Source organism: Phoca vitulina, unplaced genomic scaffold (assembly GCF_004348235.1).
Source record: "Phoca vitulina isolate PV1807 unplaced genomic scaffold, GSC_HSeal_1.0 scaffold6, whole genome shotgun sequence".
Classification (NCBI taxonomy): domain Eukaryota; kingdom Metazoa; phylum Chordata; class Mammalia; order Carnivora; family Phocidae; genus Phoca; species Phoca vitulina.
Genome location: NW_022589709.1, coordinates 12425634 through 12447942, shown reverse-complemented (window position 1 = coordinate 12447942; position 22309 = coordinate 12425634). Strand labels below are relative to the sequence as shown.

The window sequence follows — 22309 nt, the reverse complement described above, 5'->3', positions numbered from 1 at the left end:
GTCTGTTTGGATATCAAAAGTAGCCTGGAGTAGTCCTTCCCCCTCCCACCCAGGCAAGGGGGCCGAGACATAGCGCCACACACTGTGGAGTGTGACTTTTGGCCCTATATGCCAGGGCTGGCAAAAGAACTGTGAAAGCTGCACGGCCCAATGGTGCTAGAGCTGAGAGTAGGGCAGGCAGAGCCAGCAGTTTGCAGAGCAAAGCCAGTAGACCTGTTTGGTCCTGGAACTTGGAGTACAAGTCAGCATGCGTTAAGACAACAAAGAGTTTTACTGGTTTTAGAGCATCTTCCCTCACAGTGCCCTGGCAGGGAATCTAATTTGTAGCCCTGCTCATTGCTGAGTACAACCTTCAGCCTGTCTGACCAAGGAACCTGACCAGAGCACATAGGAAGCTACATAGCCCATTCAACAACCCTACATACAGTGGCATTTAAACAGAGAGCATAGCCTGTGGTTTCCTTTGTTTGTAGAGCAAAATGAGTGGCCTCATATGACTAGAGAATTCAGTGAATACCCTGGCCTGATTTGAACTCCCAAACAATGAACTGTACAAACCTTGGGTCTTGGCCTGCTGCCCTGACTAATTCATAGTCTGTCCATTACTGACTATAATACCTGGTCCTGACTATTTATTAAGCCTGACCAGAGAATCCAGGAAACCATGGAGCCTATCCTATAGCTTCACTTGGGTAGAGAACCAAGCCAGCAGTCATATTCAACTGTTCTCAGCCTTGTCCTTAGGGCTCAAACAGTTGCCTTGCCCCCAAACAGACCATAATAGCAGGCCCCACCTGCCCAAGAACATTACCACTAGACACACCCAGAAAGCCAAAATGAGCTGACTGTTGAGGAGCTGTATTTTCCAAAGCAAACCTGTAAAATCTGGAAGAAGAGTCCCATTACTCAAATGGGCAAATATTAACATAAAGAATCAAGGACCACAAAAGAATCAGGTAAATATGACACTACTGAAGGAAACTATAAAATTCCAATAACTGACCCTAAGAAATGGAGACATATGAACTGTCAGACAAAGAATTCAAAATAATCCTCTTAAGGAAGTTCAGTGAACTATAAGAAAACACAACTAAGTGAAAGTAGGAAAATGTTGTATAAGCAAAATGAGAAGTTTGGCAAGGAAATAAAAACCATCAAAAAAATTCCTCGAGTTGAAAAATACAATAACCGAACTGAGAATTCAATAGAGAGTTTCAAAAGTAGAGACTTGACCATGCAGAAGAAAGAATGTATGAGCTGGAGGATAGAACATTGGAAATCACCCAGTCAATGGAGCAAAAAGAAAAGAATGAAAGAGTGAAGAAAGCCTATAGGAATTATAGGACACAATGAAAAGAAACAATATTCACATTATGGGAATTCCAGAAGGTGAGAAACAGAGAACAGAAACTATACTTAAAGCAATAATAGCTGAAAACTTCCCAAACCTAGGGAGAGAAATGGACATCCAGATCCATGGGACTGAAAGAACCAAAAATAGGCTGAACTCAAATAGGGCTACACTGTGACACATTAATTAAATTGTCAAAAGTCAAAGACAAAGAAAGAATTTTAAGAGCAGCAAGAGAAAAATTGAAATTATATACAAGGGAATACCCATAGGACAATCAACTAATGTTTCCATAGAAACTTTTCAGGCCAGGAGAAAATGGGATGACATATTCTGAACATCAAATAAAACTGTCAACCAAGATTTCTATACCTGGTGAAGCTGTTCTTCAGAAACAATGGAGGAATAAAGACCTACCCAAATAAACAAAAGCTGAGGGAGTTCATGACCACCAGACCTGCATTACAAGAAATGCTAAAGGAGTTTTGTGAGTGGAAGTGAAAGAATGCTAATTAACATTATAAAAACATAAAAAGGTAGTGTAAATCTCACTGGTAATGGTAAATATATAGTTAGATTCTGCAATATGGTAATAGTGGTGCACAACTAACTTATAACTCTAGCTCTAGTTCTAAGTTATGCAATATAAAAAACATGTAAGCTGTAATAGCAATAATCTAAAATGTGAGTGGGAAAAGTGTAAAATAATGAATTTATTAAAATTAAGTTGTTAATAGTTTAAAAGATGGTGTCATAAGTTTAAAATATTTTATGTAAATTCCACGGTAACCACAAGAGAAAATCTTCTAGTAATTACACAAAAGAATACAAGAAATAAATCTAAATATACTGATGTCAAAAGACAACAAAACACACAAAAAAGATAGCAGGATAAGAAATAAGGAACAATGGATCTACAGAACAACCAGAAAACAATTAACAAAATGGCAATAGTGTTTACTTGTCAATAATTATTTTAAATGTAAATGATTAAAATCTCCAGTCAAAACACGAAGAGTGGCTGAATGGATAAAAAGACAAGATCCAACAACATGCTACCTAAGAGACTTGTGTTAGCCTCAAAGATACAGAGAGTGAAGGGATGGAAAAAAAGACATTTCAAGTAAAAGGTTACAACAACAACAAAAGGCAGAGTAGCTACACTTATATCAGACAAAAGAGACTTTAAAAATGATAAAAAGAAACAAGGGAAGTCATTATATAAAGGGGTCAATACATCAGTAAGAGAAAAACAATTGTAAGTATTTATGTGCCCGACATTGGAGCACCTAAATATATAAAGCGAAAACTAACAGAGCTAAAAGGAGAAATAAACAGTAATACAATAATAGTTGGGGACTTTAATACCCCATTCTCAACAATGGGTAGATCATCCAGACAGAGAATCGATAAGGAAATAGCTGATTTGAGCAACACTATGATCAAATAGACCTAATAGACATATACAGAAGCTTCTGTTCAACAACAGCAGCATATATGTTCTTCTGAAGAACACATAAAACATTTTCTAGGATAGACCATATGTGAGGCCACAAAACAAGTCTTAGAAAAAATCAAGAAGATTAAAATTATACCAAGAACCTCCCAAACCACAGTGGCATGAAACTAGAAATCAAGAGCAAGGGGAAAACTGGAAAATTCACAAACACATGGAAATTAAACAACATCTTCCTGAACAAACAATTGATCAAAGAAGAAATTAAAGGGGAAAAAGATTTCTTGAGACAAATGAATATAGAAATAAAACATACTGGAACTTATGGGATGCAGCAAAAGCAGTTCTAAGTGGGAAATTTACAGCAATAAATGCCTACATAAAGAAGCAAAAAGAGCCCCAATAATCAACATAACTCTATGCCTTAAGGAACTAGAAAATAAAAAAACTAAGCCCAAAGTTAACAGAAGAAAAGAAATTGTAAGGATTAGAGCAGAAATAAATAAAATAGAGAACAGAAAAACAATAGGAAAGATTAACAAAATTAAGAGTTGGTTCTTTGATAAGATAAACAAAATTGACAAACCCTTAGCTAGACTAACCAAGGGAAAAAAAAAAGGATCCAAATCAACAAATTGAAGAATGAAAAAGGAGACATTACAACTGATAACACAGAAATACAAAGGATCAGAAAAGGCTACTATGAACAATTATTCACCAACAAACTGGACAACCTAGAAGAGATGGAAAAATTCTTAGAAATAAACAAATTACCAGTAAGGAGACTGAATTAGTAATAAAAAAAAATCTCCCAATGAAGAAAAGCCCAGAACCAGATGGCTTCATTGGTGAATTTTACCAAACATTTAAAGAAGAATTAACACCAATCTTTCTCAAACTCTTCCAAAAAATTCCAACTGGAGATCCTGTTTGGGAAACTCAGAGTAGCCTGGAGTGGCCCCTCATCTTCCCACCAGGCAAGGGGGCTGAGAATACATTTTATAGGCTAGCATTGTCTGATACCCAAACCAGAAAATAATCCTACCAGAAAAGAACACTACAGGTCAGTATCCCTAATAAATATAGATGCAAAACTCTCACCAACATACTAGCAAACTGAATTTAGCAGTACATTAAAAGGATCATTCACCATGATCAAGTGGGATTTATCCCTGGGATGCAAAGATGGTTCACATACATCAACCAATTAATGTGACACATTACATTAATAAAAGGAACCAAAATAATACCACATCAATAGACACAGAAAAAAGCATTTGACAAAATTATCATCCATTCATGATAACTCTTAACAAATTAGGCAAAGAAGGAACATATCTCAACATAATAAAGGCCACATATGATGAGCCCATAGCTAACATCATAGTCAATGGTGAAATGTTGAAAGCTTTTCCTCTAAGATCAGGAACAAAACAAGGGTGTTCACTCTCATTACTCCTATCCAACAAAGTATTAGAAGTACTAGCAAGAACAATCAGGCAAGAAAAAGAAATAAAAGGCACTGGAATTGGAAAGGAAGAAGTAAAATTGTCTCTATTTGCAGATGACATGATTTTATACAGAGAAAAACCTTAAAACACTCAACCAGAAAACTTAGATCTAATTGAAGAATTCCATAAAATTGCAGGATACAAAATTAACATACAAAAATCAGTAGTATTTCTATACACTAACAACAATTTTTTTGAAAAAGAAAGAAACTAATGCCATTTACAATAGCATCAAAAACAATAAAATACTTAGGAATAAATTTAACTAAGGAGGAGAAAGATCTCTATTCTGAAAGCTACAAGACACTGATGAAAGAAATCAAAGAAGACACAAATAAATAGAAAGGTATCCTGTACTTATGGATTGGAAAAATTAATATTGTTAAAACATCAGTATTACCAAAAGTCATCTATAGATTCAATGCAGTTTTTATCAAAATTCCAATGGCATTTTGGTTCACAAAAGACCACAAATAGAAAAAGAGATCCTGAGAAAGAACAAAGCAGGAGATATCATACTTTTTGGTTTCAAGCTATACTATAAAGATATAGTCATCAAAACAGGATGGTCCTGGCATAAAAGCAGACACATAGGTCAATAGAAAGAATTGTAGAGTCCTAAAATAAACCCAATCGTATATGGCCAACTAATATTTGGCAAGGGAGCCAAGGGCAATTACTGGAGAAAAGGTGGTTTCTTCAATAAAATGGAGCTGGGAAAATTGGATATTCACATGCAAAAGAATGAAACTGGACCCCTCTCTTACATCACCCACAAAAATTAATTCAAAATAGATTAAAGACTTAAATGTAAGACCTGAATCTATGAAACCCCTAGGAGAAAACATAGGAACAAAGCTCCTTAACATGGATCTTGCTAATGATTTTTTTGGATATGACACCTAAAGCACAAGCAACGAAATAAGAAGAAACAAGTGGACTACTTCAAACTAAAAAGCTTCTCCACAGCAAAAGAAAACCATCAACACTGTGAAAGACAACCCTCAGAATAGGAAAAAAAAAATATTTGCAAACCCCATGTATCTGGTAAGGGGTTAATATCCAAAACATATAAGGAAGTCATACAACTCAATAGCAAAAACAAACAAAAACAAAAGCAAATAACCCAATTTAAAAATGGGCAAAGGACCTGAATAGGCATTCCTTCAAAAAAGATACACCAATGGGTACATGAAAAGATGCTCAACATCACTAGCCCTTAAGGGAAATGAAAATTAAAGCCACAATGAGATATCACCTCACGTCTCTAAGAATGGCCATCATTAAAAGAGCTAACATATGCTGACATAGATGTGGAGAAAAGGGAACATGTGTGCACTGTTGGTGGGATTGTAAATCGGTATAGATCCTAAGGAGAGGAGTATAAGGATCCTCAAAAAATAGAACCACCATGAACAGCAGTTCCACTCCTGGGAATATACTCAAAGTGAACAAAACCACTAACTCAAAAAGATATTTGCACCCCCATATTCATAGGAGCATTGTTAATAACCGCTAAGACATGGAAACGATCTAAATGTTCATGATGGGTAAACAAATAAAGAAGTTATGGTGTATATACACAACGGAATATTATTCAACCATCAAAAATGAGGACATCCTACTATTTGCAACAATATGGATGGAACTTGAAGGCACTATGCTAAGTGAAATGTCAGATGGAGAAAGACGAAACTGTACCATCTCACCTACATGTGGAATCTGAAAGACAGCACAACAACAGACCAAACTCATGGAAAAAGAGATCATCAGACTTGTGGTTACCAGACGTGGGGGGGTGGATTGGAGGAAGGTGGTCAAAAGTTTCAGTTATAAGACAAATAAGTACTGGGGCTATAATGTACAGCATGAGGACTGTAGCTAGCACTGCTGTATGATATATAGGACGGTAGTGAAGAGAGTAAAATTCTAAGAGTTCTCATCACAAGGAGAGAAACTTTTTCCTGTGTTATCTTTCTTTTCTTTTTATGAGAAAGACATCTATATGAGGAGATGAATGGTAGCTGAATCTACTATGGTAATCATTTCACAATCTACATAAATCAAACCATCATGCTGTATGCCTTAAACTTATACAGTGCTGTATGTTAATTATTTCTCAGTAAAACTGAAAAAAAAATTCCACACAGATTAAAGATCTAAATAGAAAAAAAAAGCTACAAAAGCATTAGAAAAAATAGTGAAGACTAATTTTATTTTCTTGGGAGGAGGATATGTAAGGAAGACAAATTCTAGAGATTGAGAAGGAAAAGAAGATCGGGTTTGATTACATTTGATTTAAATCTTCTATACTATAAAGAATGCCCTAAACAAAATTAAGGGATGAGCAACCTCAGGAAGAAATATTTTTAACACATTTTACAGAATAAAGTTTGCTATTTGAAATACATAAAAAGCTCTTACAAATCAGTAAAAAGTGACGAATGAATGAAAACCCGGGCAAAGAACATATAAATAGAGATGTAAACTGCCAATAAAAGTATGAGAAGGTACACAGCTTCACTAGCAATTAATTAGGTATAGATAAAATAATGAGAAATAATCCTTGGCTTATTAGATTGGGGGAAAAAAAAACATTCAAAAGACTGATAACCACCAAGACTGCCATGGCTGAGGGGAAATGGGCTCTGTCAAACACAGCTGGTGGGGGCCGAAGTGTAAACTAGCTCTCTGGGGCTGGGGATAATTTGTCACTGTCTGGATAGCTCCCTGGCTCACTGTGCCCAACCGAGAAGCCTGTTGACCTCCATGCCTCAGTTTTCCCTCCCTAGTAAATGGGCAGGGCGATAAAGGGCTCTTTGTGTAGGAAGAGTGAGGAGGTTGGAAAATAAAAGTTAGGAACAATTATAAAAGTACAAATGCAAAGATCACCAGCCATTCTGATCACGATGGTCACCTCTGACCCAAAGAGCAACCCCCACTTCCTGCCTGGAACATTCCAATGCTAGTTGGTCTCAGTGGGGGCAAGATCCGGCAGGAACCCCATGAAGAGAAGAAGAAAGCAGAGGGCACTTCTGACAGACAGGGGCAGAGTCTTTGCCTCAGAGGGCCAAAGTTCAGGTGCACCAACTTCCTCGTTCCTGTTCTGTCAAATGGCACATTAATAAGCAAGAAAGCGATTCAGGGAAGAATTTCCAGAAGGACAAAAAACTCATCAGGTGTGTCAGATCTCTGACATTCAGGAGCCATGTGGGGAAAGACGCACACGCTGACTTAAGCACGAAAGTATGGATGCTTTAATTAATCCGGGGTGAATTTAATTGCTTTAGTTAAGTGGAAATCGGGTTAAAAATGATGCAGAGCATGCTGGGGTGTGTTAAAAACATGACATATGAGTTGGATGAATCGATAAATTAAAAGTGCACAGATGTTTTAATTAAACCCAGGGAAGTTAACGAAGATCGCAAGAGACTTTTAAGCCTATGATTAATTCAATTCATTTAAAATACCTGTAGAGATATGGGGATGCCTCCATTTTGAGAGTTATAAAAGTTCTCAATCGGTAAGTGCTTAAGCTGTTCTTAAGAAACGTCTAAGTTTGTGTGTGTGTGTGTGACTGAACAACATTAATTACATAATGAATATTTAAGTTCTTCACAGTACACAGTAAACCTTTCTGCAGCTCAAGTCCAGAAATGAAGTAGCTTTTCACTTATTGCAGTTCAAGCAATGAGACGTGTCTGCAAATTATCATTGTCTTGTTATCTACAAGCACGGAAGATTCCAGAAGACCTAGAGGGTCTATTTATTTACTGCTGTCTCCCCAGCTGGTAGAGCAGTGCCAGACATAGCCTGAATTTCCCTTCATTTTTACTTGCTGTGTGACAGATGCTATTTTTAGCCTTGATTTCCTTATCTTTAAAATGGGACAAGAATTCAGGAGTACCTACCTCATTGTGTTTTTAAGAGGGTGAAACGAGATAATGTCTATAAAGTGCTATGTACAGTGCCTGGCAAATAATAAGAAATCTATAAATGAATTTTATTATTTTTATTAGGAGAAAATTATTCTGACTCATCCCATTATAAAGGGACAGGTAAGGGTAAAGCACCCTCTTTCATGTCACCCATCCCAGCCGACTTCCTCTCTTAACACTGGTTTATTTACTAATACAGAAGGTTTTCCTAAAACCCTACTACTTCTCCTACTCTGTGCATCATGTCGACAGCAAGTTCCCCCAGGGTTAGCTAGGCACTCTGCTTCCTAAGGCCGCTTGGCAACTTATCTAGTCACAAAGGGAAAAAAAGAAAAACCTTTTTAGTCTCCAAAGCAATTTAACTTGGGGGGAGGGCTGACTGATTTAAGCCCCGAGAAGTGATTTGTTTGGTAATACAGTAAGCACGGGAAACATGAATAGCCAGTTTTGGAGGCTGTGGGCATGGACTCACAGGAGGCCACTACATAATGGGGAATGCAACTTCTACATGCTGGAGGTGGGCCTCCTCCTCCTGCATGAGCCAGGGAGCTGGGGTGGGGGTCAAAGTGATGTTGCTGCTTCTGGTCACAACTCTCTTTGGGGTGTCTCAGCAGAGTTCAAGGGCAATGTTATCTAGACTCAGACTTGAATGGCACAAGAGTCTTCTGGGGATCCCATAAGAATGCAGATTCTGATTCAGAAGGGCTGGAATCAGATGATTCTGATTCATCAGGCCTGAGGGTTTGGATATTTAACAAGCTCCCCAAGCTGAGGCTAGTACCCCAGACCTACTTACTAACTGAATCAGAAACTCTGGCAGGAGCCCAGCAAGTTGTGTATTAACATGTGATTCTGATGAGTATGGTTCTAATGCCGTACCTGGGCAAGTGCCTTACCTTCTCTGAGCCTCAGTTTCCTTAGCTGTGAAATGGGGACGATAACGACGTTATCGTTATGTTGTAGAGATGAAATGAGATAATCATATAAAACCCTTGGCATAGTGCCTCAGTCCCTTTGTACAAAGTGTTTTCCAAGTGCATCTACTTTAAGCCCCCTGTCCTGGGCCCTTGCTGCCAAGGAATTCCTGTACATTTTCTCAGGTCAGGGGTGGGAGGAAGGAGAGGTGGGATTCAGCCATCAAACCACGATGTGCTGTGGCAGCCACCATGGCCCCTGCCCCTTGTGCATTAATGGAGATTGTCAGGGGAGCTGGGGGGGAGCGGAGGGAGACAGGTGTGCAAGACAGAGTGTTTGAAGGAACAACACACAGGGTGCATCCGTGCTTGTTCCGGGGAGGACCGGTGTGGCCCGAGTGTCTTTCACTGACAGGTGAGGCCAGCTGAAGAAGGAGGAGGGGGCTTCTGTGCCCAGAAAGTTCTGTGGGAGGTGTTTCTGGGGCGGTGGGGAGGACCCCTCCACCAACAGGGAGGGGATAAGGGGCTTGTCATTCCTTTCCTGAATGCAGAAGTCCGCTAAGGGGAACGACTAACGGGGAAAGCAGGTTACGAGGCAGTGCCCAGCTAGGACAGTCAGACAGCCTGAGCTGCCCATGTGGGCTTTGGGAGTTGTCGCTGCCCCCCTTTTGGGGGATCTTCCTACGAAGCCTCTAAACTGTGTGGCCATTAGGGCTATAAGGCCAAGAGTCAGCCAGACACGGCCTCAAAATCTGGCCCTGCTATGTGACCTTGGGCAAGTAGCTTACTTTCCTTAAGTTTCTGTTTCTCCTGTAAAATAAGGATAATAACAGTGATTTCAAAGACTCATGAAGACAAATACTAGCTAATATTTATGGAGCATTTGATACATGCCAAGCACGGTTCTACACACTTGACATGAATTTACTTTTTAGTCCTCACAGCAATGTGACAGGTAGTATTATTGTTTGCCTCCATTTTACAGATGAGAAAACCAAGGCTCATGGAGGTTATCTTTGACCCCTAAAAATGGGTCCAGCTAACTGGAGGAGCACGGCTTCAATCCTAGCAAATTCAAATTCTTGCTTTTGTTTTTAATCACTGTGCTCTTCTGAGATAATGTATATAAAATGCGGGATCAATGTCAACTCTCTTTTTTTTCTTTCTTTTTTCATTCCTCCTCTTCCTTCCCTCCCTCCTTGCCTTCATTTAAATTTGTGCCTCAAAGTTGGCTGATTCATCACTGCATGATTAATCTGATAAATTAGAACCCTGTTCTCTAGCACTCATTTGGTTCTTGCACATTTTCTGGCAATGTTTTCATCTTTACAAGTCTTATCCCCTAAATGCAAGTCACCGAACATTTAGAGACCACACACTGCTTCCTGGGTACCAAACTGGGTGCGAGGAGGTGTGATAAAGAGGACGGCTAGAAACTTGTGATCTAGCAGGAGAAACCGAGGGACAGCATGAAGGAAGGGTCACTGCCAAGATGTTGCCAAGCCGTGTGTGACTGCAGGGTCCTGTCTAGGGGTGTTTCAGGGAGGTGGGGACCTGTGAGCAGCAGTTTGATAGGAAAGGTTGGGATTGATGAGAACATTCCAGCTGAAGAAGCTGCATGAGCCAAGAGGAAGAAGCAGGGCTATGACGCTTTATGGTGTATGGGCATTAGTAGGAGATAATAGTGCAAAAGGAGCTTAAATCATGAAAGACCTTGAATGTCACTTTAAGAATGTTCTTTATTCTCAGAATATGGTCCTTGGCAACCTGCATCAGAGCCCCCTGGGAGGTTTGTTAAAAATGCACATGCTGAGCCCCAGCCCAGTCCTATGGATTCAGAATTGGCTGGCATGGGGGGGGGACGAGCCTGGGAATATGCATTTGTAACAATTTCCTCACATGAATGTCTGCAAACCAAAGTTTGGTAGCCACTGTGGGAGGCACCTGGCTCCTGAAGGTGTTTGAAGAGAGTAGTACAAATGCTGGAGGTTGTGGAAAGGCGGAATGCCATCAGAGAGGCCGGTGGGCACATGCACAGGGCAGTGACTGGGAAGGTAGAGAGGAGAAACAGAGCAAAGCATGGTGGAGGTTGATGAAACAGAACTTGGCAAATGACGTGATGAGGGAGGTGATGGAATATCTCTGGGAGCTGGGAGGAGAGTGGCTTGAGCAGCAGGCTCCTAAGTCAGATGGACTTTGATTGGAACGCAGGCTCAGCCACTTTCTACTTAGTAAACTCCAGTCTCCTCTCCTATAAAGCTTTCTTGGGTTCAAACCCAAATCCTAGTGTGCAACCACCACACAAACTGCTTGCAAAGCGCATCTTCCTCATGCCTCACATCTCTCAAGGCGAATTTCATGGTCGAGTATTAAGAGCCTGGGCCAGACTGCCTGGTTTGAATCCCAACAATACCACTTGCTAGCCGAGTGACCTTCAGCAAGTTATCTAACCTCTTGGTGCTTCATTTTCCTCATCTGTAAAAGGGGATATAGTAGCCATACGTAAAATAGGGCTACCGATGGTTAAATGAGATAACTATGCGGTTGCTTAGTACAGTGGTTGGTGCGGAGTAGGAACACAATAAATGTCAGCACTGACGGATGAGGATGAGGATGAGGATGAGTTTGACTCGAGTGTTGGAACCCCAGGAGGGACTGGGTAGTGGGGACATTTGCCAGTGAACAGGAGAAAAATGGCAAGATGCCTGTTCTCTTTTCTCAAGCCTCCACAGAAGCTGGGTAGGAACTGAGACCAACCGCCAGAGAGAAGGCTTTATGTTCCCGTGGTGGGGGCATTTCTGGGCCTCCCCTGACAGCTGTGAGTGGCAGGGGCTGTCATTTCAAATTGCCCTTACACACGCTCGCTCGCTCTCTCAAATAAATAAATAAAATCTTCAAAGAAATAATGTCTATGCCATTCAAAGTCCACATCACTCATTTAAGGCTTAACATGTGCACTTCCCACTCGCTGATCCTGTGCATCCAGCCAACTGGAAGCTCTCAGAAGGCAGGGCCCTGGCATGCTTGCTCATCGTTGTATTTCTGGCGCTTAGTGCAGTACCTGACTCATAGCAAGCACATAATAAGCCTTTGTTGGATGCACGAGTGAGTTCTGTCCCCTCAACTGACTTGGAACAATGTGTTAGAACCCTTACACATTCTTTTGATGTGAGGGTCAGTTCCATTTTGACTTCTGAGCCCCTCAGGACCCCAGCTCGGTGGGGGCTGTGGAATGAATGCTCTGCAAATTCATGCTGACGGATTCCTCCATTCACTGCAAGGCTGTCTTCAGATGCCGGATGCAGACTGGCAGGTTTCTAAGAAGACAAGGAGCCGCTGTCTGCACCGCACATCTGAGGGCACGGGAGGCGCAGTGTGAGGTCAAGAGAGTAAATCCGTATTTCTGTCACTTGGACACATAGCTGCTTGCTCGGATGTGATGGGAATTCCGCTTGCTAATGGCAAATCTCTCCTCTGGCAGGACTGGAGGCATCCTGGGCACAGCCGTCAGGGGGGAACACAGCAAACGGGAGTTTGTGTTGAGCGAGGACTTGGGACTTGGGCCCTCCTAAGGCTTTTATCAAGAAAGAAGAGAAGTGATCATGGGCCACAGCTGGGAGATGGCATGTGCCGGTCTGCGTGGCAGGAGACTCAGGGCCAGATGTCTCTCCTCTGCGCTTGCGAGCATGATCGCCTCACACTGTCGGCTCCACTTACCTCCTGCGCACACTTCGGAGCTTCGTGGGCTCATAAGCTGTTTGTGAGTGGCAGTCTGTCATAGCCACTGACAAACTGTGCAGGACCAATGGGGTAGAGCCTCACAGCTCTGGTGGGAAGGTACACACACACGTACACACACACACGCACACTCACACGTAACCACATTCTAATTTTTTTCTGATTAAAAACCAGAGGTGCGTCTTTGATACGATTCACTGACGAGGGCACGGCATCTTGCTAAAAATGTACAACATCAGCCTCATCTCGAGAAAACATCAGACAAACCCGCATCAAGGGACATACTAAAAAACGCCTGACCAGTACTCTTCAAAATGATTGAGGTCATGAAACACAAGGAAAAGACTGAGGACCCTTCATAGATTGGAGGGGACAAAGGAGACATGACAACTAAATACAATGTGGGGTCTGGACCAGAAAAAAAAAAGGGGCAAATTGGAAAAAAACAAAAGTCTGTAAATTAGTCAAGAGCATTGCTTCAGTGTTAATTTCCTCGTTTCAGTGACTGAACCATGATAATTTAAAATGCTGACATTAGGAGAATTCTGTACGGGAGCTCTATGTGCTATTTTTGCAACCTGTCTACAAGTGTGAAAGGATTTCAATATAAAAAAACCTTAAAACATGGTGGGGGTAGTTAAAATAGGATTTATTTCATATTATTGATATGAGAAAGGATAAGATGGTATGTTTTAAGTACTTCCTGCAATGCCTGGTAGATGTTTAATACTTAATAACTATTAGTTGTTATTTAAAAACAATCTAAAGTGGAGGCTTAACTCACAAGGTACTCAGGTGCTAATCATTACATTTACTCACTTGACGCTCGCACCGTTAAATCTGTGTGCCTATTTTTTCTGGTTGCTCACTTCATCACACAGGTGTAGTTAGCGATTTTTGTTACTCTCAGGAGCAAATATTTAGAAAATGAGATGTTCAAGGCTTGAGTCTCTCTCGAAGCCAGGCTGGTGCACATGGGCTCAGGTCCACTTTTGGGATTCTTGATGTGAAAAAGTGTGTGAGAAGCTGACTTGGCTTGAATGCTCATGACTGTGAAAATATTCCTCTCTTGATAGGTCAAAGGTGGCACTAACATCTCCTACTTATTGCAATTGATAAGTTTTCTCTTTTTAAAAAATTTTGGATTTTGACATTCTTCCTTTTAGAAGAAATTTATCTGTGTAAACATAGTGAGGGGCGCCTGGGTGGCTCAGTCCATTAAGCATCTGCCTTCAGCTCCGGTCATGGCCCCAGGGTCCTGGGATTGGGCCCCAGGTCAGGCTCCCTGCTCAGCGGGGAGCCTGCTTCTCCCTCTCCCTCTGCCTCTCCCCCCTGCTTGTGTTAGCTCGTGCGCATGCTCTCTCCGTCAAATAAATAATAAATAAAATCTTAAAAAAAACCAAACATAGTGAGTTGACTTAAAGAAATATGTTCGGTAATTAATAATATAGGTGGCCCATGAATTTGGCAAAAATCATAAAGGCGGTACACGAAAGAGTTCAGGAAAGAAAGGCTTGGAATATTTCCCAATATTGTTGTTAATGAAAGAGCTTAAACTGCGTCCATTTCAAAAATACTAAGGAAGAAGTATCTTTAGGGCACAGAGGCAGCGTACTTCTAACACTCTTAAGGCAAATTTTCCAGGAATAAATAGGGAGACAAGGAGAAAACAATTTTATTCTTTAAATACTTCAATTTTGTTCACTGTAGGCATCAAGAGCTAAATTAAAATATACAAGTTCAAAGGCTGATTTCAGGAACAGCTCCTGAGTATGCAGGAGTAACTACTCTTAACAGCCGCTCAATATTTGTTTCGTAAGGATCAATTATATACCATGGCTAATGCACACTTGGAGCGTGCACCCAGCCACAGTACAGGTGGTGAATGCAAAACACACACCGAGAGTCCTTTTAAGCAGCTAAATGCACACGCCATTACAGATCCATAATGCAGAATGGACGCCCATCTGCAAATGGATTTAGAGCGAGGAGTTCTTAAATGGCTGAGGCACTTAGGGCTGAAAGGCCAGTAACTGGATGTGCTGCCAGAGCACACATGGTTTTTAGGATTAATAATACATCGATGTGTGTCAGTGTTAATATACATTTACAGCTCACAGGCCATGCAGTGGCGGGTTCAGCCCATTTGCAGCCACATGCGAAAGGACCATTCCGTCCTTCCTATCATTAATGCCTTCGCTCCTAGGAAAATTAGATAACGCAAGAAAGGCCATTCAAACGATATTGAGGTTTTCCCTCCTTTATAGCATTCACCAGGAACGGTGCTCAGCACAGGGATGCACTGTGTCATCCACCTGCCCCCCGTCACGATGCCTCAGAGCCTGACTGAGCAAAGCACTCAAGGGTAGGAGCTCCAGCCTCCATGGTCTACTCGATCAGGTGTCCACATGCCATTAGAGTGTGCGGAGAGTGTGCAGAGGTGACAGTCTGGTGGCCCTTAGCTCTCTTTTCCTTTTGTATCTGATGAGTTTACCAAAACGTTTGCATTATTTCGTGATAGAGGATATGTCGGTAGGTGGCGTCATTTAGGAATTAGTCTCATGCACGCATACACGCACAACCAAATCCAGAACTTCATGCACGAGGAAGTCCCATTCCCTCAGCAGTCTGCACTCCGAAAGTTGGGGATCACCCATCTTTGAAATACTGTGAATATCTGAAATACAGTTTTCCCCAGCAACTGTGGTGAGCATGGGAAAAAGGGGTGGCACTATTCAGCATTTACAGAGTAGCTTTATTAATAATTGCCTCTCAGAGCATCAAAACAGGATGGTCTTTTAAAGGCGAGCACATAAAAATATTATATAAATATGTAAATAAATATGATGTCATATACAAAATAAAAATGGTAAATATGAACCCTTTGAGGGATCACAACATGTTCTGCTAAGAGCTTTGGGTGTGTTTACCTCATCTCATCCTCACAATGAATGTGCGAAGGAACCCCCAACTTTTCCAGAAGAGGAAACAGAGACTCAGACATGTTAGCTCCTTCGCTCAAGGTCACACAGACCCTCAAGTGGCAGAGCTGGGGTTCAACACAGGAATGTCTGGCTCCTCAGCAAGGGCCCTGAACCTCTCCCTCACTGCTTCTCAGACTGGGGTGTGACCTCCTGGTGGGTGAGGAATCAGGGTAGTTGGTTTTCACTGTTTTTTTTTTTTTTTTTTTTTAATGAAATAGAGTAGAATAGAAAAAGAATTATGGAGTAAAGAGAAGTATAGTTTTGTGAAAGTTTAATTTTAATTTTATAGTTGTATTTACCTAGAACATACACGTGCGTGTGTATGTGTGTGCACAGTGTATCTAAAAAGTGTGAGAAGCTCTGTTCTCCACTACGCTTGCCTCTGATAGACCCCCTTGAAGGTTATGCTCAAGGTCTCTTGCAAGCTAGATATGCAGCCCCTAAGTCCCTGTTCTTGTGAGAGTCATTTTCTCTTATATTACCTTTCCCCCAAGAATCCCAGGGCCCCAGCAATTCTATGCAAAGGAGTGTAGATAAATTAATAATACAATTTAAAACCGATTCCACCAAGATAAATAGCGCTTCCTAGATTAAGAGTGTAGCTGGCCAGAATGAATGAAATTTACTAACCCTGAGATGCTTAATCTTCCATTACATAGAATTTAATGATTATAAGAAAGGAGTGATGGTAATTCACTTTTGCTTTTACAGGAAATCCAACCATCTCATTTTTAGCAAATCTTTCTTCTCAGCACACCTCGGTGCCAAGGATAACCTCCATGCTCCTATAGGTATATTGGCCACTTGTCATATATTAAAGACGGCTCTTTGCTCAAGGGTTAGGCCTTCTAGCATGCATGAGTTTACAAGTTGTCCCAGTGGAATTTTGGGGGGAGGCTGCTTTGGTGCACCCTCGCTCGCTCCCCCCTCCCCCCCCGCCAAGAAGCCTAGGTTTTGTTTTCCAGCCATAGCCTGGAAGTTGTGGCAAGTACCTTTAGCACAGTCTGCTCCTAGAAATCCTGGGAAGCAGTGACACAGTCCGGACACACATTCACCATTCCCGTGGCAGTTACGTGGACAGTCCTGCACTGAATCTGAAAAAGAGAGAAACTCAGCAACTACCTTTTCTTCTGCCTGCTGATGAAGCAATTTCATCATCAACTGCCTGCCATTTCTGAAGAGCAGTGGGAGTAAACCTCCAAGACCCACAGGGGACTGGCAGGAGCGTGAGTGAGCGGAGGGCCTGGGGAGTTAAGGGGACCAGTGCAACTTGGATAACGTGAGGAAGTAACCACCGTTCTCTATTTGACGAGCACCCAGGCAGAGATGCAGGGTTTAGTACTGCTGCAACTTCTGCTTTTTCAAAAGAAATGACTTGTTTGGCTTTTAAATCTGAAATTTCCCATGTCCGAATGTTGACAAGTTTAAAACATCATGAATGCCGGCCCCTCCCTGCCAAGCCCCTCCAATATCTGACTCTCAGTCTGAGATTTGGTTTGACATGTGGGATATCAGCCTTTAGCCTTGGGTACAGGGGATGAGTCTCCAAACGACAGTGGATGTTCCTGATCTCAGGTTTGTAGAGTAGAAAAAAATTCTTGCTTTACGGAAAGAAAAATCCAAATGTGTAAGACTGGCCAATGGAGGCACGATTTGGGGTGCATTAAGTAGTAGGTTTTAGCTTGTACAAAAGTCCTTTTATGTTTACCTTTTTTTACATCTTATTTTTCATGAAAATCAATTAGTTCCCATTTGTTCTAACCAGCATAGCCATCCTATTACATGATTTACCTTTCTCTGTGTACTCTCAAGTCATCACTTCAAAGCGATCATTTAGGGACTTTTTCATGTTGATTTGGGTCTACACAGACACAGGCATATTCTTTTAAAATTATTATTATCCTAATTTTTTTGCTTTAAATTAAAATAAACACATTTAGAATTTCAGGTTCCAAATTACTAAGATGATGAAAAGAAAAACGCAAGCCACTCTGCCTAGGCTGTGACCTTTACAAAGCCCTTGGGGAGTTGGGGTCATTGACTTGGTGATGCTGCATGAAAGACTATAGAGTCAGATGGCTCCTAATGGAGTAACCTGAGAGTGGTGAAATTTCCCATTTACTCCCACTTTGGACTGAAAAACCAAGCCTTGCATAATGCTTTCTTTCTACAATGTTTCCTTTCTCGGCTCTCTTCTTCCAGAACCAAGGGGTAGTTGGTTTCTGGTACTCTGAGGAGAACTCAATGAGTGTATTTGCTTCTTTAAAATCAGATAAAAGACCATAGACTCCATCAGGCCAATTTCTTTAATGTTTATCAATTAACACTTCAGACTGAAATTCCTTGAGGTTGGCTCTATATGTGGGCTGAGAAACATCCAAGTGGCTACCGATTTCTATCTACTCATAATGCATTCATTCATTCAAGAAGCTTTAGGTTCAATCACCAAACAGTTGCTTGGGCAGACCAAAAGTCAGCAATTTCACATGGTTTTGGGAGACAATTCTCCATGTCTCCAATCCTCCATTCATGTTTCTCAATGTCTTGTTAGCTGAGGCACCGACTGCCTTAGTTCTGGACTATCTTTTCAAGGTTGTCTGCATAGTGAACCACCTTGGAAGACAGATACGGTGTCTGTCTCCAGAGCAAAGGACAGGTTTACTTACTCGCCAGTGTAATAAGGACAGTATCTTCCTCTAGAGCAAAGAACAAGCAGACTCACTGCCCATTCTGAGAGACTCAGGTGCACTAAACCCAGGATTTCTTTTCTGTAATGCAATCTACTGCATGTGCAGGTACAAGCTGACCCTGTTGATATTGCCCTGTGGGAACTGGGGCTTGGGGGACTGGAACATTTACTAGTATCTGGATATTGCATTGCTCTGAGTAATAAAGGCCCTTGTCTCTGACCCAGGAGTCTCATGTTTTCTGATAATATCTATGAAATTTTAGCAGGCTAACATGTTAGGTTACAATTAGGGTGAGCTCTCAGAGCTGTCACAGTTCCTGATGTATGGCTCACTTTATTAACTAGAAACCTATTATATGCAAGGCACTATAGTAGGCGTTGGTGAGTGCGAGGTGTCCAGGCAAGGTCTCTGATCTCAGAGAATTTTCACTGTCATGGACAATACACGCTGATATAATATATATTTCTTCTGCAACCAATGGGAACAAATAGTTTTCAACATAGAAACAGCACTGTCCAGCTTGCATTTTAAGAAGTCACCCCTACAGTGAGGTAGAGATTGCTTCTCTCTAGACCAGCATCTAGGTCTGGGGATGGTTTGGTGGAAACTGACATCTCTGAACTCAAAGCTCCCTGTTCCCAAACCTAACATCTTCGGAGATAAAGCAGCAGAGGTCGAGGGAGCTCTTTGCTCACCAGAATCTCATGGAAAAGGACTGAGCTCTTTGCACGGGCTCTTTGTGGGGCTGGAAGGCCTCTCTTGCCCTTCAGTTGAGGTATTTATCCTTCAATGTCAGTTTAGAAAATATTTAGCTCCTGAGCATCTTCCTTCCCCACCTTCCCTCAATTAAGAAGGGTTTTGACCCCTTTCTCTACGTTCCTGTAATTCCCGCAGTTGCCTTTTCATGTGTCTGTCCTCCCCCCATCAGGCTCCATGGGGAATAGACCAGATCTGCATCATTCCCTGAGGTATTCTCAATGCTTGTTACACAGCAGGCCCTTGGTAAACTGTTGTCAGAGAGTGTGTGTGCGCGTGTGTATGCAGGAGGGTAGGAGAATCCAAAATAAGCAAAAACTGAAGAGTATTTTTCATTGCATTCTCTCAGCATTTCTACATTTTCTACACGTGGCCCAGCTGAGCTCTAAAAGGAGCCCACCCTTCTGGTCCCCCTTCTGCAATCCTCGAAGACATATCACGGTGGCAATATTATCAGTTTTCCTTTCCGTCAGCCTGGTTTAGGTTTTCTTGAGGAAACAATGGCAGGTGCTGAGAGGAAGCCCAGGAAATGGGGTTTTTACACAGGCGGAGGGCGGCCTCCACTAAATCTGCACTGTTGCTTCAAGTATGCCCCTCTGTTGTCCCCTGAGATGAAACTCATTTCTGAAAGCAGGCTGCTTCTCTCCAAAACACATCAAAAGACTTCCCTGAGTCAAAGGTATATTTAGTGTGATCGCTGGTTGACACCCGTCTAACATTTTTCCTTCTGTTTCCTATCAAAGGGGCTTTCGGCGCTCCTGGCTGCTCTTGATGGAGAACGTTCTGATAATAGATATGTGTGGGAGAACCTCTGAACCAAATAAAACACTGTTCTTTTCCCTGCATTTCAGGCCAATTACTATCATTGCTCTATCAAGATGTCTGCTCAATTATTAGGCCGATTACTTTTGACTTTCTCTTTGAGCTACAGTCCAGACGAGAGAAATCCTCTGGGGAGAATTGCTATTCCCATCTCTGACAAGCGAACGAGGGTAATGGCCTGGGGGAAGGGCATATCACTACCACAACATCTGTGTCTATGTGGATAAAGGAGATGGAGGGCAGAAGCCATTATTAGATAACCTGGCCCCCAGAAAACTTGCTGTGCTGGGGAAAAGGCATTTATTTGGCCGGAATCCAAAGCAATCCAGTGGTTAAGAGCACAGTTCTCTGGAGAGTTTGGATGCTGACTCCACCCTCCAATTACCGTGTGTGACCTTGGGCAAGTTGTTTAACTTCTCTCAGTCTTGGCTTCTCAACTAGAAAATAGAATTTTGGGAGTACTTACTTCATATAACTATTCTATGGGTTTGCCGGCCTATTCCCCACAGAGGGCCTAATCCAGAGGCTGGCCCATTGTCAGTGCTCCATAAATGTGTGGTGGTTATTGTTGTGTTATTAACCATTTCACCGAATCCCTGTAGACTCCAACCAAGCCAGCTGCTGATTATGGCGTGTGCTCTTATGTATGTGCTAAGCATTTTCAGCTTAAATACAAGGTGACAAAAAGGATGTCATTTCTTATCATGTTCTTAAACTAAAGACTGCTTTTAATCTCAACATCTCAAACTTCTTTTTTTCCTTTTGTGAGCTGGTTTTTAATCCCTTTTGCTTTCTTTCCCCCATGGGTACATAATCTGATTCTGGGAATTTTCTCTACCTATGGAAGATGTTTTCCAGTGGCTTCCATGATACAAAGTTTATGACATTAGTTTAGAGTGGGGGTTGGGAAACTTTTTTCTGTAAAGGGACAGAAAGTAAATATTTAGGTTTTGTCGGCCAAGCTGTCTCTGTTGCAACTATTCAGCTCTGTTGTTTTAGCTGCCATAGGCGATATGTCGACAGATGAACATGGCTGTGCCCCAGAAAAACTTTATTTATAAAAACAGGCAGAGGGCCAGACCTAGCCCATGGGCTACAGTGTGCCAACCCGTGCCTTAGAGCATTTGGCTAGTCCTGATAGGACCAAGTTTTCCTTAGCAGAGGGAATAAGGTTTAACTGTAATGCTATGGTCAATACCAAATCCTGATTTTATACTATTTGGAAGTTGTGGCCACTGATAAAATCTGCCCCCTGAATTTTAGGTTGGCTTCCCTAGATCTTTCAAGAATCAAGGAACCCCTCAGAGAAATCCATGAGGCCAGTCACGAAGTTCTGAGAATGTGGTCAGTAGAAAAACAGGTGTCCAAGATGTGCTCCTAAACAACCATCCGCTCTCATTTTGTGACGACCAGCTCCACTGCAGACATGATGTGTATGTAAAGTCATGTCATCCTTCCCATCAGGGACATGGTCCTTTTCACAAAGGAAACTGAGGTTGCAGGAGGTAAGTGACTTTCCCAGTTAGGATGTGGGCCAGAAGAGCTGGGATTTGATCCTCTCTCACCAGGTCTCTCCTCATGACACTGCTCCTACGGTGTACCTTGAGATCCACAACTCAACACCGTGGGGATGACATGCACGAAGGCCCAGAGCTGATCCATTTCTACCATGCCCTCATCCTGGGACCTGGTGGAACTGAGTTTTCTGAGCCTCAGTGGATTCCTCTGTGAAATGCGTCTAACACTCTGCCCAAACTCACGGACATTCCACCCAGGATCTGTTATCCTCATCAGGATAAAAACCTAATGACAACATAAATTTAATGAAAGTATCTGTAGCTTATGTGATTGTTAACATTCTTAAGGTTTGCTTTAGAAAACTTCATAAAATCCTCTCAAACTAATGGCCCTTTTGGGGGTTTATATGCAAATATAAGAGGAAATTTTGAATAAAACCATAGCTTCTCCTTTGATAGCTAATAAAAAGCAGGGCTAAAACATGCCAAAAATGACAAGTGTTTAATTAAAGCATTTTAAGATTTACCTACTTGGGAACAAAGATATGATTTTATTTTCCTTATGTCTATAACCTTTTCTTGATTTATTTTTATGTTTTTTTTTTTTTTTTTTTTTTTTTTTTTTTTTTTTT

The 22309-nt window shown here is 41.6% G+C and overlaps 1 protein-coding gene across 15 annotated transcripts in view; it reads right to left on the bottom strand.

The window, feature by feature from the left end:
* Window positions 1-22309, bottom strand: part of TENM2 (teneurin transmembrane protein 2) — a 1203413-nt gene that overhangs the window by 154058 nt on the left and 1027046 nt on the right. For all 15 annotated transcript variants that reach the window (XM_032403433.1, XM_032403432.1, XM_032403428.1 and 12 more), the window contains one exon: window positions 16885-16986. In XM_032403433.1, coding sequence (XP_032259324.1) covers window positions 16885-16986 — 102 coding nt within the window. The remainder of the gene's footprint in view (window positions 1-16884; window positions 16987-22309) is intronic.